The 25,422-nt window shown below is 38.8% G+C and overlaps 1 protein-coding gene across 1 annotated transcript in view; it reads left to right on the top strand.

The window, feature by feature from the left end:
* Positions 1 to 25,422, top strand: part of LOC126386405 (voltage-dependent calcium channel subunit alpha-2/delta-2-like) — a 75,266-nt gene that overhangs the window by 42,110 nt on the left and 7,734 nt on the right. Inside the window, exons 10-37 of the mRNA XM_050038728.1 lie at positions 3,280 to 3,379; positions 3,491 to 3,652; positions 3,781 to 3,891; positions 4,017 to 4,095; positions 8,906 to 8,955; positions 9,141 to 9,230; positions 9,362 to 9,427; positions 13,299 to 13,373; positions 13,473 to 13,547; positions 13,745 to 13,816; positions 14,015 to 14,086; positions 15,962 to 16,023; positions 16,170 to 16,246; positions 16,337 to 16,397; positions 16,482 to 16,579; positions 17,437 to 17,527; positions 17,679 to 17,741; positions 18,320 to 18,423; positions 19,764 to 19,862; positions 20,038 to 20,129; positions 20,238 to 20,285; positions 21,418 to 21,489; positions 22,393 to 22,545; positions 22,637 to 22,689; positions 22,918 to 22,973; positions 23,356 to 23,479; positions 23,590 to 23,699; positions 23,818 to 23,900. Coding sequence (XP_049894685.1) covers positions 3,280 to 3,379; positions 3,491 to 3,652; positions 3,781 to 3,891; positions 4,017 to 4,095; positions 8,906 to 8,955; positions 9,141 to 9,230; positions 9,362 to 9,427; positions 13,299 to 13,373; positions 13,473 to 13,547; positions 13,745 to 13,816; positions 14,015 to 14,086; positions 15,962 to 16,023; positions 16,170 to 16,246; positions 16,337 to 16,397; positions 16,482 to 16,579; positions 17,437 to 17,527; positions 17,679 to 17,741; positions 18,320 to 18,423; positions 19,764 to 19,862; positions 20,038 to 20,129; positions 20,238 to 20,285; positions 21,418 to 21,489; positions 22,393 to 22,545; positions 22,637 to 22,689; positions 22,918 to 22,973; positions 23,356 to 23,479; positions 23,590 to 23,699; positions 23,818 to 23,900 — 2,398 coding nt within the window. The remainder of the gene's footprint in view (positions 1 to 3,279; positions 3,380 to 3,490; positions 3,653 to 3,780; positions 3,892 to 4,016; positions 4,096 to 8,905; positions 8,956 to 9,140; positions 9,231 to 9,361; positions 9,428 to 13,298; positions 13,374 to 13,472; positions 13,548 to 13,744; positions 13,817 to 14,014; positions 14,087 to 15,961; positions 16,024 to 16,169; positions 16,247 to 16,336; positions 16,398 to 16,481; positions 16,580 to 17,436; positions 17,528 to 17,678; positions 17,742 to 18,319; positions 18,424 to 19,763; positions 19,863 to 20,037; positions 20,130 to 20,237; positions 20,286 to 21,417; positions 21,490 to 22,392; positions 22,546 to 22,636; positions 22,690 to 22,917; positions 22,974 to 23,355; positions 23,480 to 23,589; positions 23,700 to 23,817; positions 23,901 to 25,422) is intronic.

The raw sequence follows: 25,422 nt of genomic DNA, 5'->3' as shown, positions 1-25,422 counted from the left end.
CAGCAGCAGGAGGCATCTGGCAGGACCACGGCAGCAGCACAACCACACACGTCACGCTGTCCAGGCACCGCTGCGATATGAGTTAATCTGAGAGACAGTGGAGCACAAAGGCTCCGGAGAAGAAGCCGAGTTAGTGACATCCAGAATGGCCGAGTTAGCAAGATGCAGTAATAGAATACGAGAGATCAGATAGTAGAGTGTGTTTGCTGAGTGTGGTCAAATTAAATTCTGAGGTCGAGTGCAGCAGCCTGTTGTAGCCTCTGTTCTGTCCCCATGATGGCTGCCATTCATTGTGGTGGTAATAGTGGTTCATTGGCACTCTTTGCAAGGTTAATCCTATTACTGGGCTGAATGAGGAAAATTGTAGAGTAGCCCTCAGAAATGACCTTTAATAAACGTGATTCATCACATGTACATGAAGATGGTCACTGTATTCAAGTACAAATGAGTAATGATAATAATAAAATTAATACATTTTATTTAAAAAGACGCCTTTCAAAACACCCAAGGTCACCGTACAAAGCATAAAATAACATACATGAACAAAGGAAAATATCTAACTCCATGTGATGTGTTTTATTAATTTCATTTCATTGCATTGATTTTCACACATTGTAAAGAAATACTGCTGAATCTGTTTATTCATTCAGACAGTATTTAAGGACATCAGTGTATGTGTACTAAACTGTGTTTGTCCATATTTTCACTGGGGTTGTATTAGGGTTTTTTCTTTGCTTTCAGTTTTAGCAGCACGGCTGAATATTGAGTTTGGGAGAAAACAAACTGTACATTGTTGTGTTCCTCAGCGGACTGCAAAGTATGGCAGATGGAAATACAAACAAATAGCTGCTAACAAGGATTTATCAATGCTGATTGATTACTGCAGCAGGAGAAATTATGTCTGTGATCGAACATCTGGAGGAAGTACGTGCCGAGTTGTCAGCACTGCTGAAGACTTTGGTCACATGCTCAGAGGACAGAGCGTGCACTGAAACTGTTAATTATACACCTATTGGACTTTCTGCATCATTCTGAGCGGATTTTACTGTTCAACCAATGATCTTTTTGTTGTGCAAATATTACCTCACGTAGTAAACATGGAGGGGACTGCAGGAGGCAGTCTAGGTTTTCTCATACTTTGGAAAAGGACGACAAATTGATGGAGCTGTTGAGTGAACAAGACGAGAAATTTTAATCTGTGAAACAGTTTTCCTCTCATTCCCACGGCCTTCTTCTACTAAAATAGTGCAGCTAAGCAACAGAAGCTGGTAACAAGTTGAGGCGAAAAAATCCATAATGTAAAGTTTATAATACAGTTTGTAGATTATGTTGATGCCTAATTAACAAGAATACTGTCGACATACAAGGCCTTTTATCTTGTGTTTCAGGAATGATGTGCTTTTTGCGGACATGTAAGGAATTGTTAATATTTGTCAAAGTGAGGGCTTAATATTTTTCACCAGGGGCAGGATAGGAAATAATTTCCATCTAGGGTAACACTTTACTTAAAGGTATCTACATAAGGGTGACATGACACTGTCATAACTATGACATTACACTGTCATAAACTTGTCATAAACATTATGTACATGTCATAAACGTTTATGCCTGCTGTCATTAAGTGTCATTCGGTTTTTGTTGACATTGTTTGGGTTGTCTTGATTATGACAACTTGACATTAGCCAAGATGACATTACAGATACAGAAGTTGTCTTTGTCATGACAAGTTGACATTAAATTTGTTTGGGATGTCATTATGACAACTTGACATTAGCCAGGATGACATTACCAGAAGATGCCTTTGTGTCAATCATTATGTCAACTTGTCATAAACACAAAAAGAGGTGCATTTCTTGTTAATGTCAAGTTGTTATGACAAAGACATCTTCTGGTAATGTCATCCTGGTTAATGTCAAGTTGTCATAATAAGGACATCCCAAACAAATCTAATGTCAACTTGTCATGACAAAGACAACTTCTGGTAATGTCACTTTAATTAATGTCAACTTGCCATAATCAAGACAACCCAAACAATCTCAACTTGTCATAATCAACCCAAACAATGCCAACTTGTTATTACAAAAACTGAATGACACTTAATGAGAGCAGTCATAAACGTTTATGACATGTACATAATGTTTATGACAGTGTCATGTCATAGTTATAACAGTGTCATCATGTCACCCTTATGTAGATACCTTCAAGTAAATTGTTAGAGAATCGAGCTATAGGTTTGAAACCAGTGACCCTGCAAGATCACCAGTCTGCAAAATCTTATAATGTGTGACAAAAAACTCACACTGTCTTTAGATGTGTCAAGTCAGGTTAATAGAGCACAGAGAGAGATCAGATAAAAACAGAGGCACAATCAATAAGTAAATAAATAAGATAATATAAGTAAATTAATAATAGCATACATTACCTTGATAAAATCATAAGACAAAAGCAGCATTGCACAAACAACAAAATATAATACAGGCAACTAAAAAAACAGTGTGGTCATGGTCGAGCATGTCATCATAGTGATTATTAAAAGGCAAAAGGCCTTTGCTTTAAAGGTATCAATGGAGGAGCCAATTTAGGGCCAATGACTGAAAATGCTCGATCACCTCTGGTTTTTAGCAGGGTGCGTGGAATGGAGAGCAGTGATTGGTCACCAGATGTGAGAGGGTGTCAGACTTAAGTCTTTTAAAAGTCTTTTCAAAGTCTTCTAGGGCAATGGTTCCCAACTGGTGGGTCGCGGTGGGTTGTGGGTCCATTCTGAATGGATCATAAGTGACTCATGAACGTGTGAACTTTATTAAAAAAAAACACACTTTGTTTTTAGCACAGTGAATTTCTGGCACAGAGCTTTAATTTTGAAGTGCTGTTTTGCACAGTAGAGTGAGTGACTAACAGACAGCTACTTGACAGAGACAGCAGTCTAGCTTGATGACATGGCCAAACACAAGTATGGCACTGAATGTATTAAACTGTGTGGACCTTGAAGTAATGACTAAGGAGAAATCTGAACCCTGTGGCTGGACCAGTTGGGAACCACTTGTCTAGTGTATTGTAATTTTGCACAAATTTTGTGCCCCTATTTAGCAGCATGTTATTCATATCAACTGCAGCTGGGCTCATATACTGTGCACCTTCAGTTTCGTCACGTACTCTGCTAAACTGAAACGTGCTGCATAATTTTGCAGACCTTTATGTAAAATGATCTTTTTGCATGTGTTTGCCTCTGTCGCCATGTATTTATCTGAGCATGTAATTGGGACATGTGTGTTTCCTCAGGAGTGGCAGTGTCAGTGGCCTCACCCTGAAACTCATCAAAGCGTCAGTGATGGAAATGCTGGACACTTTGTCTGATGATGACTACGTCAACGTGGCGAGGGTCAGTATCTGCTGCACTCACATCTATCTGTCTGTGATTTTGTTTCACTTGTTTCCTGAACTTCAGTCTTCACATATTTAAGCCCAGACTGTGTCCTCTGCTGTGTTCCAGTTTAACGAGAAGGCAGAAGCCGTGGTTCCCTGCTTCAAACATCTCGTCCAGGCTAATGTGCGCAACAAAAAGATCTTCAAGGATGCAGTGCAGCAGATGCAGGCGAAAGGCACCACCGACTACAAGTCTGGATTTCATTTTGCCTTCAACCAGCTGTTAAATGTAAGTCACATATTGATTTACTTCGACCAGGCATTAAGTCAATACGAATGTCTCGACACACTGTTTTACTGTATTGACCAACCCGACTGCTCACCCTCATTCGTCTGCCTTTGAAATGCATTTTTCAGAAGACAAATGTTCCCCGGGCCAACTGCAATAAAATAATCATGCTGTTTACTGATGGAGGGGAGGACAGAGCTCAGGATGTCTTCATGCAATACAACTGGCCCAACAAAACGGTTGGTTTCTTTTGATCATAACAAACACAGTTCAGTTACAGCCAGCATTTGGGAAAGGATGCACTGTGGTGTCTTTATCCCTTTGAAGACTTTTTATTTATTTTCCTCTCTTTATTCCTCTGAAGGTTCGAGTTTTCACCTTTTCTGTGGGTCAGCACAACTATGATGTCACACCTTTACAGTGGATCGCATGCACCAATAAAGGTGAGCTGAATTGTCTGTGATTTATTCAATTTATTTCCTATATCACACACTGTAGAGCGGTGGGCTTCAGCCTTTTTTGTCTGATGCACTCTCACAGCTGTTCATTGGTACCATCAGTCATGTTCTAAATATATCAACAGCTTATTAACTGGATGTTATTTAACACTGTTAATCACAGCAAACTGGATATTGTTACTCTATTTTTATCATACAGTTGAACTGTCAGTGACTACATTTAAATGCACACTTATATTGCTGACATGATAATATTCAGAATTTAATAGCAGTCATGTAAACAGCATATTCTATGTGGATATTCTGAATTAGGCTGCCTTCTGAATTTATCATTTTCAGATGACGTGGGATATGCTGATGTTATTTGAATTTTAGGACCTTTTCTTTTTTTACATGTATGCAGCACATTCTGAATATGTGTCTCAACTGTGGTTTTTACTGCAGCTTGCAACACACAGCCTCTTGTCTGTTTACAGTCAGCTTTGTGCGTTGTCATGGATATGTTACATACAAGCAACTCCCCAGCAGTTTGCACGGCAGTTGTTAAGATGCATGTCCAAAAGAAAAGCCCACATTTCTGGTCTGAAGGAGAAAGACTTGGATATTAACAGGTTTCTTGATAGGCATAAATATTGCAACGCCGACCTTTTCAAGAAGGTGGTTGAAGGAATTAAAGAGGAGGGCTGTGCTTGCATGGTTGGGCAAGTCTGCCATCCTGTCATGATGCAAAGAAGCAAAACAGCACAAGGAACTACAGCTGTTCCACTTCTCCATATTTTGATGTGATAGCTAACATGTATTTGGCACATTAAGCAGAGTATGCACAGCTGCATATAAACAGGAGTATTAGTAGGATACTCATTTTCATTAGCCATGTAAGCAGCTTTACAGGAATATTGTCTTTTTTGGAATAAGGGCTAAAAGCTGAATATATTGTGCATGTAAATGTAGTCAGTGTTTAAGTTGCTTTGGTTTGCATTTGTAGGTCTTGTTTTAATTTAAGGACAGAAGCTGGACATTTCAGCCAATTATCTATTACTTTAAGCTACAGTTCAGTCATTACTTTTAACCTTTTCACCACTTCTCTAATAGTTTTACCTAAATTTTGGTCAACTTCTAAACTTGCTTACAAAGTAGTTTTCACACACTCAGGTGGATGGGCATCTTACTGGTTATTGAATTTACTTATAAGTACTCACTGCAGAAGATTAATAAAATCTTCTGCAAAATGGAGTCGTCACATGTTATAAAGAATTGATACCATAGTTAAAAAAACAGCACAGTTACAACAGAAGTTGAGACTACAGTCTGTAGTTGACTTGCAATACTGCACAATGGTAATAAAAGTTTATTATAGAGTTCTTACTTTTTGTCCTGTGTCCAAACAGGATTGTTGTTATAACAGTGAAACACTGACTGACTGAGCATTTTACTGCATATCGAGTACTTTTACTTTCAGTTCTTACAGTAATTTCAATGATAATTTTTACATGCTTTTACTTAAATGAGGTCTGGAATGCAGGACCACTGTTTGTAGTGCAGTATTTTTAAGATGTGAACACTTTTTATGCTCACTGCTACAGCTATATAGGCCTGGACCCGTTTTTATTGGCTAAAGAATATTAGTTGCCATGTTATTTCATACAAGGAATTTGGGGACATTGCTTTCCATCCGACTGGGTCTACTGCCATACTGTTAATGAGGAGGCAGTTATGTGAGCTAACCTACACTAAATACTTCAGTTGTTCACATTCAACAAAACTCAATAATGTCGTATACTCAAGTTTAGTCTGTCGATTTCTTTTGCTGCAGTCATAGTATTATTTTCTTTTCTTATAGAGGTATAAAAAAGATCTTAAAATTTGTTATATTTGTACTTAAAATGTGCAGAAACCTTGATTGTTAAAAGTTGGACATTAAAACTTTTGTTCCTAATGGCTGTGCTGTCCTACATCAACAGTAAATTGATCACATCAACTTTTATCCAAGCATATATCTCAAAATGCATTGCTATAGTCGCCCCACTCAGTCTGTACTTAAGGAGAGTTGTCTGCTGTATATTTATTAATCAATGCCGAGACAGAGGAACAAATAAATAAATGACTGAGTCTAATGTACAGCACAGTGCACTGACCAGACTAATGGGCCTTCCTGTCAGATCTGTGAGCAGACCAGAGTTGGTGTTTGCTCACGCAGAGGTCACTTTTGCTCGTGTAGATCAGAGTTGCTCGCAGCCGAGAGCTGACAGTGATTGTCCCGGGAGAACTCATGTTCGTGAGGGTGGTTTCTTGCTCGTGCAGAGATGGTGACTTAGTGGCACTCAGAATACTTGTGCACAAGAGTTGGCTTTTGTTCACGCAGAGCTGTTTCCTTTTTAGTGCAGGTTTGTTTTTATTGTGATGCGATAGGCTGATTTAAACAGAGGGAGAACAAGATGTATCTGTGTATGAGTTAATATAAAACAAAATGGTCATCTGATTATCACCCTCAAATGATGTTTTTACCTATTAAAACAAAATCATGTTAAGCAGTGAAGATGATTCTAGTATTCATCAGTGTTGTATGGACAGACCAGTGGAGTAGTGTAAGATGAATACACTTATTATTAATCCAAAGAAGACACAAGAAATTTCCTCGTATCAATATTTGGATATCTGTGTGGAGTGGACGCTGCTTTATCCTGGAGTGCACATATAGATTTTATTCGTAGCAGATACAACAATGCATTTACTGTCTTAGGAGACTGAGGTCATGGGGAGCAAATAAACAAATCCTATTATTGTTTTTCCAATATATAATTCAGAGTGTTATGCAGTATGGAATCAGTGCATGGTTCATTTGTCTCTCTGTTCGTCTTAAAGCTAGACTGCTACAGATCTGTTCAAAGATTGTGAGTCAAGTGCTTGAGTCGAGTTTCCAAACTGCGATTACTAAAATATTATTGACTCTGGCAAGTAATATTACGTCTGATCTCTTTGTTATTTGAACAATATCAGCCTTTGCCATCACATAGGCAAGACTGATTGGGTTATGCAACTCTTTTTCACCTCAGTCTGCCAGCCTATTAAATCAGAGTATGGCTTCTGAGTAACCTCAGTGTACCTGGGCCCAGCATTGTGATGTTGCGTCGACAACAACAATTACTTCCAGGTAGACAAATGGCAATCGGAGAGATATGTGAAATCGGCAAACCTGTTTGTTTCTGCTGTCATCTAAAGCCACAACTATAACATTTATAGATATATAGTCAAACACTGTGGTCTGGCCTCTCTGACACTTATGCTGTGCTTGTTCTCTGCACTGTGTTGTTTTGATAGCATCTCTGGTAAACTAAATTTGCTGCCACAGAAGCTATGTTATGTGCTGCTGTGGATGGGGGTCGCTGCAAAACATATTAAGCTACCCCCCAAAAATCCATATCTGTTCAAGTGTAGCCTATATTTGGAATATTTTCACTGCTTTACCCTTTCACACTACCTAACTGAGGCAGCAATAGACCAGCAAATACAGTGTTCTGGCGAAGTACAATTACTGTTTTTGTCAGTGGAGTATGGTAAGCTGTGAAAATGTTCTTAATATAGAATATATCTTTTAGGTGAGCTTTTTTTAGGCTTCGAAAAACTAATCAGTTGAGACAGTGTTTGCTCAGCAGCCCTTCATTTTATGTACGTGATGCGCGGTTTTCCACCCGGAAGTTATTGTAAACAAACATCTGGTGTATATGGAATTATTAATTTGTTGCATCCACTTTTTGTTATGTCTGATGTAATTTGTAGTGTTTGTAGTGTTTTTATGTTTTTTTTGTTCAGTTAAATGTTGTTTTGTATTTTTGTATTTATGTGAAATATTTGACGTCCTGTGACTCAAATCGAACTCAAGAAATGTTTCTTACAATAAAATAAATTTAAGTAAACAATGAACTTTACAGCCACATGTACTCCACATATTATGAATAATGTGATTTTATGAAGTGCATAAATCACACATTCTGTGTTACTGATCATTGAATATTATAGTATAGTATTAAGCACCTTATGAGACCAAACCTATTAAATCTAGTATACATATTAATAGTTGTTTATTTAAAAAATAATTATTTAAATTTTTTAGTTAATTAATCTATTTGTCATTGTCAATTAACATGTAATTGATCTGCTAGTATTTTGATAACTGAGAAATTAAAAACATTTTTTCACAAAATTGCAAAACATTACCAAGCCCCAGTTTATTGATTGTGTGTTAACTGAATATTTTTGGATTTTAGACTGTTGGTTGGACAAAAAATAAGACACTTGAATACATTTTTGACATTTTATAGCATAATGTATACTACATAATGAAAAGAGTAATTGAGAAAATATTTAGCAGATATTTTTTAAATGAATACAGTCATTAGTTGAAGCTCTGTTGCAGCAAAGCATGATGGGAAACAAGGTTCTTTTTTATTTTAAAAAGGAAACTCACACAGACATAGTTTCTCTATGAATCATCTTCAGATAGAAATGAGGTTTCAGGTTCAACAGGAGCTTTTATTTTGGACTTTCAGGTGATTTAATGGTTTTGACTGAACTGTACAAACAGATACATCAGTTTTAAAGCTCGGCAGTGTTCATCTCTAAGCTTCCTATTTGTGGGAGTTAAGTGGCTGAGTCACTGGTCTAGTAACATCTAGTAAAATCTGGAATATTTATGAGCTCCACTTGTATTTTTTTCTGATACCATTGCTCACACACACTCTCTCTCCCTCTCTCTTTCTCTCTCTGTGTTTGTCTTTTTTTCTCTGTCACTTGCCAGGTTACTATTTTGAGATCCGTTCCATCTGTGCTATAAGGATTAACACCCAGGTGGGTTTGTCTAGTGCCTCTGACACAGCTGATCCCCGTTCACTGTTTCAAATTCTCCTTGCGGAGCTCACTCACTCTCTGGAAACGTCTACCTCCATTTGTTTGCACACCCATTCTCCCCGTGGCCTGATGTTGTTGGTTGTTTTGCCGCTGCAGCCGGTCACATATCTCTTTTGTTTTGTCAGGAGTACCTCGACGTGCTGGGGCGCCCCATGGTGCTGGCAGGCAGCGATGCCAAGCAGGTTCAGTGGACCAATGTGTATCAGGATGCTTTGGTGAGACTGCATGACCTCGTCGGCTGTATGTGATTAAATATAGTAAATGCACCAAACATGCATTAAATACACATTGAAATAAACAAGCTCATAATTTACATGATTTGGGACTTTGTCTTTGGACTCTGTAGGGTCTTGGCATGGTAGTTACTGGGACTTTGCCTGTGTTTAATCTCACCATGGATGGAAACTCACAGGTAACAAAGCTGGTTATTATATGACAATGTCATTACATTTGCACGTTGCAAATTATGGTTACTTGTACGTTTAGTTTTTTTTAAAGGCAGAATTTAGCTTTGTTGTTTTATATCAAGGAAATGACCACCTTTAAAGGACTAGTTTGACATTTTGGGAAACATGCTTATTTGCTTTATTACCAAGAGTTAGATGAGGTGATCGATACCACTCTCATGACTGTACGGTAAATATGAACATAGTGTTAGAAGCACAGAAATGAACATCCCCATTCAAATCAACATAGCAGGATGGTCAGAGCAGCTGCCATTTTTTTATGTGTACTCTTGCCACTGCAACCTTTGTAGCAGGCTGACTTCTGTCTAAACAAACCAATGTGCAGCAAGTTACAAACACCCTGAGTTGAGGTTTTGCAGTAGCAACCAAACAAGCAGTGGAGTGGTGATGTTATGTTTTCAAATAAGCATCTACTACCCTGTTTCTTTTGATGCCATTAATTATTATGTTTGTTAAAACATGATGTACTGACGTTGCCTCCAGAGAGTAGTGAGAGCTGCTGCTCAGTGGACAGCTGCTCAGCCTGAAGCTAGGGGCATAACGTCAGAGAGACTGTGGGGATAACCAGCATGTAGAGTCCCCATACTGTTCTTCATCAGACTCTGTGAATTAAGGGTTTATTTTGACCAAACCAGTGATGGTTACTGTTGAAACAGTGGAGTAACTAACTAGATGACTATCAAGACCAACTGAGAGTCTTTTGGTGGGTTTTATTTTAAGTGTGTTTGACAGAAAATCTTGGTTTGGTGTCGGTTGTATTTTTCTGTCTAATAAGGAAAATAAAAATAGGCAAAACTAGAAACTAATAACAATCATCATTCTAGTTTGTACCAGTCAAATGATAACGAAAAAAGGTTCAAGTTCCTTTCTACTTGTTGTATTTCTATGGTTAGAAGAGGGTTAGCTTAGCTTAACAAAGACTGAAAGCAGAGAGACTTTGCTATCCTGGCTCTGTCCTAAGGTAGCAAAATCTGCCTACCAGCATTTTTACAGCTTATGACAGCATAAATTGTAGGTTAAAAAAAATTAAAATGGAGCGGTGCAGGAATTTCCAAGATTAAGGCCGTAAATTTCTGAGAAAAAAACTTGGACACTCTCCGACGTTAAAGAAGAAGAAGAAGAAGAAGAAGAAGATTTATTTATAAAGCACATTTCATACAGAAAGCAACACAATGTGCTTCACAAAAAAACATGCTATAAAAACATAAAATATGAGCACATATTTACAAGCACGCAGACAGACAACAAACAAGAACATGAATGTATGCAAGCATACATGGATGCATCTTATTTAAAGTGCATAGTGATTCTAGTATTTAGTGATAAAAAAAAAACAAATTAACAGGCTAGTTAAAAACAGCAGTAAAGAGAAATGTCTTAAGTTTACTTTTAACATTACATTACTTGGAAGGGCATTCCATCTGCTAGGAGCATAGCAGCTAAATGCTGCCTCTCCAGCTTTAGTGCGCACACGGGGAACAACGAGAAGACCATTAGCTGATGACCTGAGAGTTCTCATTGGCTCATATGGCACAAGTAATTCTTTAATATAATTAGGGGCAAGGCCATTCAGTGCCTTATAGGCAATAAGAAGAATTTTAAATTCAATTCTGGCCTTCAATGGGAGCCAGTGTAAGGACTGAAGAACTGGGGTGATGTGTGTATATTTCTTAGTTCTGGTTAAAATACGTGCAGCAGCATTTTGAATAAGTTGCAGTCGTTTGATGGATTTTTGAGGGAGTCCGGAAAAGAGGCTATTGCAATAATCGAGTCTGCTTGTTACAAATGCATGAACCAGTTTTTCAGCATCTGAATTTGTCAGAAAGTCTCGGATTTTTGAGATGTTTTTCAAATGGAAGAAGGATGATCTTGTGACATTGTTAATGTGAAAGTGAAAGTTAAGATCAGCATCGATGACAACACCAAGATTTCTGGCATGTTCTTTGCACTTGAGAGCAGATGAACGAAGAATGGCAGAGACTTCCTGTCTTTTTGCTTTTGGACCTATGATAATGATTTCTGTTTTATCATTGTTTAGCTGGAGGAAATTTTGGTTCATCCATGTATTAATGTCATCGATGCATTTGAGTAGTGTTTCCACAGGGCTCAAATCATCAGGAGAGAGGGAGATATAGAGTTGTGTATCATCTGCATAATTATGGTATTGTATATTATGTTTCTGTATAATGTGCCCAAGCGGAAGCATGTATAAATTAAACAGGAGTGGACCAAGGATTGAGCCCTGTGGGACCCCACAGGTCACAGCAACTTTGTCAGATGCATAATTATCGATGGACACAAAGAAATCCCTGTCTTGTAGGTAGGTAGTGAGCCAGTTTAGGACAGGACCGGAAAGTCCCACCCAGTTATGCAATCTGTCAAGTAAGATCCCATGATCGACAGTGTCGAACGCGGCACTGAGATCTAGGAGTATGAGGATTGAGAGCTTGCCAGTGTCCATGTTTAAGTGGAGATCATTTAAAACTTTAATAAGGGCAGTTTCTGTGCTGTGGTGAGATCTAAAACCAGACTGAAAAACATCAAATAGGTCATTTGTTATCAGGTAATCATTCAGTTGACTGTACACAATTTTTTCAAGGATCTTGCTAAGAAAAGGGAGATTTGAGATTGGTCTATAGTTGCTTAAAACTGAGGGATCTAGACTGTTCTTTTTCAACAATGGTTTTATAACAGCAGTTTTAAGAGCACTTGGGAAAACACCGGACTGGAGGGAGCAATTAACAATTTGTAGTACCTCTGTGCTTAAACAGCTAAAAGTAGTTTTAAAAAAGCTAGTCGGAATTGGATCCAGGCAACAGGTGGAGGACTTGAGCTGATGCACAGCATCTGCAAGGGTTGTAGAGTCCACAGGAGCAAAATATGACATATCAGAGGTTCTATTCATATAAGTAGGTAACACATCTTTGCCAAGGCTCAAGGAGCTTATATTTTTTCTGATTGTGGTAATTTTGCTATTAAAAAATGTTGCAAATTCCTCACATTTTGTAGTGGAGAGTAAGTTTGAGAAAAAGTAGAAAAAGATGAATTTAAGAGCCGATCAACGGTAGAGAACAGTACTTGTGCATTGTTCAAATTATTATTTATGATATCGGTGAAAAATGATTGTCTGGTGGTTTTTATTGCCTTGTTATAGTTGGAGAGGCAGGATTTGTAGATGTCATAGTGAATTTGAAGCTTGTGAAACAAACTTATATTCTCCAAGACTGAAGTCGTAAATTTACGAGAAAAAACTTACAAGTGGCGTAGTGTAAACAGTCACAAGTCCATTATTCTTATTCTTATGTTGGAAGGAAGGTGTGATGGATGAATGGGTCAACTCTTCTCTTGGGGCTGCAGTGATTCACAGTTGTTTAAAAACCTGTGTTATGACCACTGGGATTTCATACACCAATGATCTCTGTCATCGCTGACACCAATTCAACATGCTGAATCAGCCCCAAAAAAAAGCCAATGAGGGCCAATGGTGCAGGACACACTGCACCAACCATGGCGACAGATGCTCACCAGCAGCCCAGCACTGACTGACAGCTGACTGTCAGTTTGGTGTGTCAGGGCCTTAAATTCAACATGATTTGGTGTAACAGCTGGATATGTACCTTGACTATTTCTTGGCTTGGTGCATTAACTTCTTTGTGCTAAGCTAACCTGCTGCTGGCTCTAGCTACTTATTAACCAGACAGACATGAGAGCGGTATCCGCTGTATCTTCTATATATCATCCAGAGAGCAAATAAGCATTTTTCCCAAAATGTAAAACTATTCCTTTTAACCAGCTGTATGTATTTTGTCCGACCAGAATCAGCTGATATTAGGTGTCATGGGAGTCGACGTGCATCTTGACGAGATAAAGCGACTAACACCACGGTACAATGTATGTGCATCTCATTAGCACCATCATTAGTCACATTTTGTTCTTGTGGTGGAGAGGACAGACTAACACACTGCTATTTCTTGCTTTTATCATTAACAGCTTGGAGCCAATGGGTACATATTTGCCATAGACCCAAATGGATATCTTCTGCTTCACCCTAATCTTCTGCCAAAGGTGGTGTATATTGAACTTCCCTAATAGACTATTTTACTGCACGTTGGAGGGAAGAGGAGGCATATAGAGAATACAGGTCCCTTGGGGTTTAAAATGTTGATTGTTTATATATGTAGTTTAGATAAGTATGATGCTGATTTGCCTGCTCTGCATGTGATGTTAATGTAAATGGATTTTTCTCATTCGACTCCTCTCAGCTGGTGAACCTGCCAGAGCCTGTGACGCTGGACTTCCTGGATGCAGAGGTGGAGGACAACAATAAAGAAGAGGTGAGCAAGTAGTGCCGAGTGAAAATGAAAAGTTTCTGGTTTTAGGCCTTGTTGTAGTTGTTTGAAATTATTACTGGGCCAGTGAACATTATCTGCCTCAGGATTACCTGCCTAACAGGTAACTGAAGCCCCCAAGTACAGTAACATGTTTTCATAATGTTTCTTACTGAAAAAAAAAAATTGGTTTTCATTTTCTAGATCCGGCGACAAATGATTGATGGAAGACCAGGTGAAATGCAGATCAAAACTCTCATCAAGTCGATTGATGAGGCAAGTAAAATCTCTCTCTGAAGAGCTTCACATATTTCAGCTCTTATGCAGCTCTAATCTGGAGTATGATGAATATGTTTAAAGAACATTATGTATGTGTTTTACAACCTGTTTCTTATTTGAACTATACATTTGGTTACCATTAAATTTTACTGATTGGTTTTTATTGTAGGTCCTTTTTTGACCGTAGCTTGGCTGCTAAAAAGTGGCAGGTTTGGATAGGCTGTCTTGTGTTGTTGAAAGGGATGGTTCAGATTTTTTTTAAAATGGTGTTATATGAGGTACTTAACTATAGTCAGTGTATTACATACAGTAGATAGCAGTCTGCATGCCCCCAATTTGGATAACTGCCACGAAAGCTAAGCAATGTACTGCTGTGGATGGAGGCAGCAGCAAAATGTATTTAGGCACATAAAAAAAGGCCTACCAAAAAAATCTATTTCGTTTTCTAATTGATAATTTCCAATGTTCATTATGTATTTATTTCCAAGTAAGTAAAGTGTAAGTAAAGAACTTTTTAAAGGCCCAAATTGTATTTTTGCCCTATATAGTGTTTTTGACCACATACATTGAATCTGAGTAAATTTCATATTTGATTTTTTTTTAGTTAAACTGTTATCATCTTTTTGAAAAACTCAGATCCAGATTACAATATCCATTTAGGAGCAGCTCTTTGTACTGATTTTAGCTGGAAAATAATAATAATAATAATAAACTTTACTTATATAGGACTTTTCGAAACAAAGCTACACAGTGCTTTACAAAAATGAAAAACAATAGACAATAATAAAAAAAATTAAAAGCAGTTTAAAAGTTATACAACATGGGAAACGGACCTACACATGAGAGAGAGTAAGATAAGTAAAATGATAAAACAATCAATAATATACAAGTTAAGAGAATGGCTTTGTACTTTAAGAGGCTTTAAGAAGTGACGTACAGATAAAAGTGAGTTCAGGCCATAAACTGTTTTTAAGAGGGATTTAAAAGAGGATCAGGAACTCGCCAGTCTGATCTCCTCAGGGAGGTTGTTCCAGAGAGTGGGGGCCCGATCAGAAAAGGTCCTTGGTTTTCAGCCTAGATTGCTGAATGGCCAGCAGAGGCTTGGCTGAAGACCTCAGGTAACAACCATGCATATACTCAGAAACTCATAAGATCTGAGATGTGCTTAGGTGCAAGTCCAAAGCGGGCCTTAAAGGTTATCTAATATCTTAAAATCGATTGTAAAATTTACTGGAAGCCAGTGAAGAGAAGCTAAAATATGTGCTCTCTTGTTTTGGTTTCGGTGAGGAGTCTGGCTGCTGAATTTTGGACAAGCTGTAATTAGTGTAAACTCTGTTGACTCAGACATGTGCACAGAGTTACAGTCGTCCAAACGAGAGTAAATAAAAGTCAAATGACAGTTTCTAGAGTTTTACGAGATCAAATTGAACTCATCTTAGAGAGGCTCTTGAGCTGCAGAAAACAAGACTGGACAACTGTGTTAACATCCTTGTTTAAGCTAAGGTTATTATCAAAGATGACGGCAAGTTGCAGGCTATACTTTTCTTGACCTGCTTGCTTTCACGTTAACAAAAAATATTGGTATAAGAAAACTGTAACAGTGTCAGAAAACATTAATTTTTTCTGATGTTGTCTGGTGTTAGCCCCTGTATTAAAGTATTCATAACATATTCCTGTCGTAAGTCGAATTTTCATGTTTAGGCCTTTGAATTAAGCTCCCTGAGGATTGTATTCTGAGTGAACTGTTATGTCCTCAGGTCCAAACACCTCACAAAAACCATATTTCACACATTATGTAAAGTAAAAGCAGGTAAACTGTAGCTCGTTTGCTTTAGTTGACTGAAGTGTCCTCAAATGTCTCCTCTACTGTAGCAATACATCGATGAGGTGTACAGGAGCTACACCTGGACTCCTATCAACGGCACAGATTACAGGTGAGCAGCTACAATGTTGTGAATCAAAAATAACAACCAACCAGCTGTAGCCTGACGAGAACTGCACGCACAGATGGATTCACTCTCCCTTCCTCTCTGTGTCTCCTCATTCATCTGTCTCCCTGTTGGTATGCCGCCACCTGCAGTCTTGGTCTGGTATTACCACCCTACAATGAGTTCTACATCCAGGCAGACCTGAGTGATGTGATGCTGCAGCTCCAGTGTGAGTACAGAGGCAGAGCTTTCAAGGTCCTGTGTTTATTAAGATTCAGAGATAAGATGAAAAAGCTAACATCACTGCCTTTTGTTACAGATATGCAGTCGCTGCTGCCCAGCTCCTTTGAATCCTCAGGACATGTGTTTCTGGCTCCAAGGTGACTACCATCTCTCCTCCCCCTCGTGTTTCTGTCTGTTAGTAAATGGAAAAGTCTGATTAATTCTGACCTTTGTTTCTCCAGGGAATACTGCAAACGTCTGCATCTGTCTGACAACAACACCCAGTTTTTGCAGAACTTCCTCTCCCTCATGTTGGACATTTCCCCAGAATCTGATGAGTGTGAGTGTCTTAACAGTAAACTGTAGTTTACAGTATCTGCCACTGCTGCAGATGCACAGATGAGGCAATATACTTCAATCAGGAGAGACAGGTGAATGAAGAGAAGACAGTAGTTTAATACAGATTACGGGTGAACACATCAACAGATAATAATGATCAAGATTTGTGTGAAAGTCTTTGGCATTTAGACTCTACAGGTAGATTTTGTAATCAATGAGTGTCTGTCCTGAGCGGCAGCAGGATATATCCCCCCGTGGAGTCCAGACACAGGTGGAGGTGGTTGATGACTCTGCTGAGACTGATGAGGTTGATGAAGGTGATGAATTTGTGAAGACGAGGCGGTGATGGGGAGGTGGAGGGTGCGCCAGCCTGCAGCATGAACATACTAAAGGCACACAGAGATTCAAATTTAAAACAAGAAGGAGCAAGATGATAGGCTGACAATGAAGGTGTAAGGGTTGATAGTTAATCTTATCCTCCACTTGCCACTGCGGCTGATTGATTCACCAGCCACTCAATAGATTACAATTGTTTTTTTGGCTGGTGAGTGAAGAAAATCTGGCAGCCACTTGACTATTTTACCTGCATTTGGCTGGTGGCAGGTGCTAATTTCTAACTGTGGAAGGTGTGCTGCTGTGTGATTGGTCAGATGTGATCAGCTGACAGAACAGCTGATATCTTAATTGACAACGAAAGCAAGGAATTAGGAGCGAGCATGCGTGCGAGAAGTGAATGGCAGAGAGTGTGAGAAATAAATTAGAGGCCTAAACATGCAACAGTATAGTCTTCCTAACTGAACTTTTGCCAGAAATTAATTTGTTTTTTTATTTTTTGTTTGTTTGTTTGTTTTATCTCAGGTGACCAAGGCCTCATCCACAACCTAATTTTGGATTCCAGGATTATCGGGCAGCTGGCTTCTCGTGTTTGGAAGAACAAGGACCTGAATGCGTGAGTCAGCTTGTTTGTTGCTTTTCACACCATCCACCATGGTGAAGACTTTATTTCATAGAAAGACACTTTGTGCAAATTAACATCAATCTACTTCAGAGTGTCAGAGTTAAAACAAACTGAGCTGGCTAAGTAAAAACTGTTTTTACAGGTACGGCTTCCTGGCTGTGTTTGCGTCCACCGATGGAGGAATAACACGGGTTTTTCCCAACGTGTGAGTAAGATTAATGTACTTACTGAAGCAGAGAATTACACCTATTTGGTAACACTTATAATAACCATCATTAATAATTGTTATTATAATTATACCATTTATATGTTGATATAGAAACTGAAATGATTAAACTTTAGTTAACAGTTATTTTACTGTTAACAAACAATGAAATATTAACTAATAATGTTTACTAATGATCAGTAATACCATAATTTATGGTCATTTAACAGTTTATTGTTGCACATTTTATAACATTTTATATACTATATTAAGTAATATTTCGTTTTTAAACAATCTGTAAACATTTAGATGCCGTAATAAAGTTAAAGTAATTGATGATTATAATACCATGTTAAATGATCAATTGATTACGTGTACTGCAGCTATAAACATTGCAGCTTTATAATGACCACCCAAATAATATTTATAGATGTATTACACAGTATTTATTTACCAGTTAACAACAATGTGTTGTAATCATCAGTTACAGCTTAATAAGAGTCATCTAATAACGATTAATCTCACAGATACTCTGTTTAAAAACTGTTTGTTAAACGGTTTGTGTTGTGTCTGTGCAGAGCTGCTGATCTTTGGGATGAGGATCCTGAACCCTTCAATTCAAATTACTACAGACGGAGTCTTGACAACAAAGGCTACATGTTCAGAGCTCCATCAAGATCCTGTGAGTAACTGTGAAAACACATTTTAAAGTAGCTTCAGTCAAGATATTTACAATAACAATGGATCAAATGACTGTGTGTATGTGAGAGAGGGGTCACTCATAGTGATTAACGTGCAGAGAGTTATCACTCATCTCTGCAGTTACCTTAAAGGGACAGTTGGCAGTGATATGGTTGGCAGATGTAATTCAGTAGACAGAAAATAGTTCCTACATGAAGCTGCCCACAACAAGGTCTGTGGATTATCTTGAGTAACAGGGTCATGATTTCTGGAAAGAGACATTGCTGTTGACAAGCAAGTTAGGTTACCTGGTGACTCTAAATTGTCTGTAGGTGTGAATGTGAGTGTGAATGGTTGTCTGTCTCTGTGTCAGCCCTGTGATAGTCTGGTGACCTGTCCAGGGTGTACCCCACCTCTCACCCAGTGTCAGCTGGGATAGGCTCCAGCCCCCCCGCGACCCTCAAGAGGATGAAGCGGTTAGAAGATGAATGAATGAATGAATGAATGAAGAAACCTGTTAATATCCAAGTCTTTCTCCTTCAGACCAGAAATGTGGGCTTTTCTTTTGGACATGCATCTTTACAACTGCCGTGCAAACTGTTGGGGAGTTGCTTGTATATAACATATCCATGACAATGCGCAAAGCTCCCCCGCGACCCCTAACAAGATAAGCGGTTACTGAAAATGAATGAATGAATAAAGCATTATAGGATCTTTCAGCTCATTGTTTTGGTTTTACGAACCACTTAACCACTAACTTTACTTTTTGTCTCAAACTCACAGCATCGTTTTTGGTTACAGCAGGCAAAAAAGCTCTGAAAACACACTGTACACTACTTGTTTAGTGAAGACGAAACAGAACTGAAAGAGAGTAAATATTGAACTTACACTCGTCAGGTGACTAGGGACACGACTCCAAATAAATAATTATGTTGCTGTGTAACTGCTAAATGTGTAACTAAGCAACTGTGTGCTAACAAGCTCACCGGATCAGCTGTAATGATAGGTCAATATTGTGTTCACAACGTGTTTCTGCTGCCACCAAGTGGCCAAAAAACCCCAAACAAAATCACACACAACAGCTTAAAGTGCGACACCTCAGTTCATCGAATGAGACCTAACTGTAAATGATCAGTGATCGTTTTAACAAGCTTGAGTCATGATGAAAAAGTAATCTCACAGTTTTAATCAGCAAACTGTTTTAGGTGTCATCACAGCTGTGGGACTGAGAGAGAGGTTACGATTGTGAAAAGATAACATTCACACATGTGACATCAGACTGTGACATGACCTCAGTTGTTGTTTTTTTTTGTTTTGTTTTTTTCTTTTGTTTGTGAACAGCGTTGGATGACCCTGTAGGTGCAGAAAACGGCACTGCTGGAATTCTGGTTAGTTCAGCTGTGGAGGTGAATCTGGGAGGCAAATTGCTCAAACCTTCAGGTAGGAAAAACACTGTTATGTGGCAAACTTAATGTGGCATCATGTGGGATTCCCAGGAAGGTTTTTTTAATCTAAAATACTTATTTCAGATATTTCAGCTAACTCTGTTTCGTTCTCTTCTCTTTCGTCTTCTTCCTCCGCTCTCTGCTCTGATCCTGTGGATGTCGTCACTCAGTGGTCGGAGTGAAGCTGGACCTGGAGGCGTGGGTGGACAAGTTTAAGATCCTGGCCAGCAATGTGTCAGACAGTCGACAGGGCTCACACAAGGTACAGCACCGTGCCACTTCTTACTAATAGTCAGCAATTATTTAATTAAACTTCATTCACTGTAACAAAAGTGACATCATTGTCTCATTACATTCTTTGTTATAACAGTGTGGACCATCCAGGAGCTGTGAGATGGACTGTGAAGTGAACACTGACGTAAGAATAATTTCTGTTTTATTCTTTTTTATTCAGAGGTTAAATTTTCTCTCAAAGGCACTAAAATAGTGCTGCTAACCAACAGAGGCTGGTAGCAATTGAAGTGACAAAACCCAAAACCTGAAGCAGGTAAGCAGGATGTGAAATAATCTCACATGAATCTAGTTGTAGTCGTACAAAGAGTGACCCCGCAAGATCCCTTTGTCTTTAGATGTCAGCAGATGTCAGACTTTAGTCTTTTAAAAGCATTTTTGAAGTCTTCCAGTGTTTGGTCGGCATTATTCTGTTTTGACATTTAATTAGTAGAAAATTGGAGCAAGTGCACAGAAATCTCTTTGTGTCATATAAATGGGCTTTCTTTGAATAGGGATGCATGATATTGGATTGTTACAGGTATTAGATATACTGACATTATCCAACTCATTTTGGGTGATTGCAGATGCAGCTACTGATATAAGCATCTATTTTTCTGCAGAGAACATTAAGACTGTCCTGTAGTGGCATTCCCTTGTTATTATGCCTGCTGTTATTGTGATGGGCCACTGGTAGATGCAGACATAAAATACAATGCTTTTCAAAATATACACGTTTACTGGTAAAAATAAGAAACCCTAATCCAACGTAGGTTACATGTAAAGTATGCCATATTTATTTTAATGTAACAGTTTCAAATAACATTCACACTTTAACAGGCTCGGATGATGCTCTCCCTGAGGCAGTCTTGACAGGGCAAATCTGACCTATGTCAACTAATTAAAGTCACAGTATTAAAGCATTTATCAGCTTGTTATGTCGAGAGAAATTTTCATTTTTTGCCAATACCAATGTCTTGTTAAAGCCGTTATCTGCGGATACTAATGACGTGCCGATATTATCGTGCATCCCTAACTCTGACAGTGGAGTCTGATATGTTTGATTTTAATGACTCATGAGAGAAATGTTTTTTGCAGTTTAATATATTTTTATGTAGAAAAAATTTGAATATTTTTATCATGTATGGAGACATGCTTGGTTTTTAGCTTTTCACACTTGCCTGAAGGTTTTTTAGAGTCTGCTGTCTCCTCTTATAAAGTCAAGACAACCTGTATCTTGAGATTTAGTAAAAAAGTTACCTGTATCGTGTCGTCTGTAGGACCTCCTCTGCTATCTCATTGATGATGGCGGGTTCCTGGTTATGTCCAATCAGAGAGATCACTGGAAAAAGGTACGTCTTTGTGTGGTCATGTGCTACTCTTATAGTAGTATAACTTGAAATGTCTATTTCTGAGAAGAAAGTTTGCATTCAGGCATGTTTGTCTTTCTACTTCATATTTTGAAAGTGATGCAGAACTAAAAATATAAAATTCGAAGTCATGTTTTGTAAGCAGATGTGAATTTCTGAGGTTTTGTTTGGTGTTATTGTGTGTTTTACATCATATTTTGTGTGTTTCAAAAGTAGTTTTTGTCACAGGATCATTAATAAGTGGTGTATGCTTCTCTGGAGAAAAATATTTCCCAACACTTAAGGTTGGTGTTTTGGTCCGACTCCCAACCCAAAGCGTCGCTATTTGACGACCTGGGAATGAGACTCAACAATCAACTATCTTTCTCCAGAGAAACATAAAGCACTTTAATAATTAAAGGTACAATCAGCAATCCTGGAGAAAGATTGATGATATTTAAACTCAGCACCCACACAAATACACCCCTCTGTCTCGCTCCCACTTCCTTTCTCTTTACAAATCCATGGCCTTTCCCTAGTCCTGCGCACGAGTATAAACACCTTCTGTTGTTCACTGACCAGAATAGTGTTGTGTGGCCAAGTCTGAGCCACGTTGTTTGTTTGTTTCCTATTTATAGAAGCATAGCTGAGAGCTAGCGGACCATGAAGAGATAGGCTACTGGCTGAATTTGGCAAAAAGTGAATTGTCTTAGAATCGCAGACTGCACCTTTTACTCAAGTATTTTTCTCAAGTCATCCCAATGTCCAGTTCAGTTCAGCTCAGCTCAGCTCAGCTCACACCGCAGGGCCAAAGAAATGTAACAAAATGAAATCAAGAAGAAATAAACAAGTGGAAAAGATGATTTCCTCTCTGTAACTTTCTTTTCTTTCTTTCGTCCATCACAGATCGGCCTTTTCTTTGGTGATGTCGACCCGTACCTGATGCACGCACTCTACAACAACTCAATCTTCACTCGCCGTCAGTCTTTCCACTACCAGTCTGCATGTGAACCCATCAGCAGCAGCCATACTGGTGCAGCACCCAGGGGCATCTTTGTGGTAAGAGACCACCTGCAGATTTTAGATTCTGGGATGTTTTATAATGTTTTGGTGGAAACCTTTTATCTGTAACGACTCTGTGTATCTGCAGCCGTCCATTGCTGACATCCTCAGCGTGGCGTGGTGGACTTCGACGGTGGCATGGTGAGACTTTGTTTTCTACAGTCCAGTTTCTTAAGTCTAATGACACCAAGAGCATGTGAGGTGACCTTTGAAACAATTCAAACTGTGTACAGACTCCTGCACATGAAGCCAGGGTGCTTAATTTTAGACTTGTGTTGCTGTAGCTGTGACATGTGTCAACTGATATTTATTGATGTTTACAGATTGTATTTCATTATCCAATAAAGTGCAATGTGAACACTGTTTCAGGTCTGTGATGCAGCAGCTCCTGTACGGCCTGGCCTACAACAGCTGGCTATACCAAGGTGAATCTGTGCATCTTAACAATATCTTTGTGTGCGACATGAGTATCTGCGTGAATAATGGATCCAGGAATTTTTAAGGCTCATTATGTTTCTGTTTTTATGTTAAAAATTATACAAATTAGATGAAGTAGCAGCACAAGCAGCTCATTTGCATTTTGTCCTTATTTTCTGGCCCAAACTTCTGTTAACATAAACACATTCTGAGATGACCCCATTAAAAGGGGAGTTTGTTAACAATGAAATGAGGTCTTGCACCACAGCACCCAGAAACAACATTTAGATGAATGTGTACATAAACTCTGTGTGAGAATCATTTTAAATCAGCTTTATGAATTAATAAACATTATATAAAATGTTAAATTTGGATGTGTTTGTGCTCTAGATGATCTCCTGGTTGACGCTTTCGAGACGAGGGAAAGCAGCTGTGTGACCATCCAGAGCCAGTTCTACTTCACAAACACCACCAACTCCTACAATGTGCTGCAGGACTGTGGAAACTGCTCACGGTGCGTTTTTTTTTTTCTCTGAAGCATCAGCAGAATGTGTTTGTGCTCTCATACCTGTACTGTACATCGTGTATGAAGCTGGCTGAAATATCCATCACTGTCTCCCACAGGCTGTTCCACGCGAAGAGGATAGAAAACACCAACCTCCTGTTTGTGGTCGCTGAGACGCTCCCCTGCAGCTCCTGTGAGATAGAGAGGTTGACGCAGATCAGGACAGAGTGTATCCTTTTCACGCTCACATACTCTGCCGTGCTTTTATTTGTGCTGCAGGTGAAAATCTCATTAATCATGCGCGGCAGGTGAGTTCTCTGTTTCCTCCCTTAACTGAAAGCAAACAGTTCAGGAGGAGAATCCATGCGAAGTACTGAGCAACGCGCGATATCGTAAAGGCCCGACATCCTGCTTTGACTACAGTGCCTTAGTAAGTAGATACACTATAAGTATGGCGTTTGTGCCTCAGTGTGCGATGGGACATTTTGAGCACAGAAAAACATTTTTGTAAGCACAGAAATTATATTTTGTAGAAAAGCTATCACTCAAAGAATAATTGAATAACATTTTACATTATAGAAATTAGCCTGTCGACAAGTGGAGATTTCCTCTGCTCATATGAAGCCAGGATGAACCCCGAAGTATAAATCCCAGAAGACTTAAAATTCTATTTTTGTGGAAGCTTTCTTGTCTTCACAATTTATTGTGTCTTATCCATGAAATTAAAGTAAATAAAAGCTTTGTTTCCACTGAGGGAAATGATTTCAGCTTATATAAATAGACAGGTGGTCTGCGTCGCCACTACATGAAGTTACATTTCTGGGGAGGTGCACGTAGGGTTATGGCGTAGGGTCATCAAACAAACAGTAGTTAACTAAGCTAGCTGACTAACTTCATACGAAAGCATTATAATCAATAATGTGGTTCATTAAAAGAAGAACTTAAACTGCTTAATCAGAGTATGCTACATGTGATTTTTAAAGCAGACTTTAAGGTGGTTAACAGTCATTAGTTATAATAGAATTACATGTATGATCATAACGCAGTGTAGCTGGCAATTGTCAAGCCAACTATCTTACTCTGCGACTTCTTATTTGGCAGAATCAAGCTAACTTTCTAAAAACATAGCTAGGTAAGTAAAGCACAGACTAACTTTCGACTGGAATTTCATAAAGGTAAATTCCCTTCACTCCAAGTAAAGCTGCCATAAAGCTTTATCTGTTTGTTCTTGTATGGTCGAATAGTTTTAGGAGCCCACTCTCCCTGTCCAACAATTTCTGTAACTTTCCGAAACTGACAATCTGACATTCAAACCAACTTCACAGCATGATCGGCTGCCCAGAGGCCAGAGTTTGAACTCTTTCTGCTCTTTATTAGCCTTCTTGGTGCAAGTATTTCTGTCACTTTTCATGATAACAACAAAACAGTGCAACACCGGGAATTTCTGCCAGAAGAGACCGGTTGAACATGAGCGATGTTATTCCCATATTTAAAGGGCCAGTGTGTAATATTTGGCATGGTTTATTGTCAATCTGAATCTGAATCTAAATATTCTACCCATTAATATGTTTATACAAGTGTATAATCGCTATAAAATAAAATTCGTTTGGTTTTCGTAGCCGTATAATTATGCTTTTATATATATATATAGCAAGGGCCTTGCTTTAGAGAGGTCGCCATCTTGCGCCGCCATGTATTTTACGGCAGACCGAGCTGACGATCCAGCCAGCCAGAAAACGCGTTTCGCGTGTATAAATGAACCAACGAAGACAGCGGAAGGAAGGAAGAAGGAGGAGGAAACAGCAGTGTTAGTAGTTCGTCGATAGAGAGTAGTGAAAAGTTTTTTTAGTTATAAAGTTTGCGAATGGACCACACTTACCACGCAACAGGAGAGAATGAACCCGAACCGTCATCTGCGAGGAAAAGAAGACGCAACTTCACTCCTTGTGATG

The sequence above is a fragment of the Epinephelus moara genome, chromosome 24 (genome assembly GCF_006386435.1).
Source record: "Epinephelus moara isolate mb chromosome 24, YSFRI_EMoa_1.0, whole genome shotgun sequence".
NCBI lineage: Eukaryota > Metazoa > Chordata > Actinopteri > Perciformes > Serranidae > Epinephelus > Epinephelus moara.
Note: the sequence above shows the minus strand (reverse complement) of the source record. Positions and strands in the feature narration are given on the sequence as shown.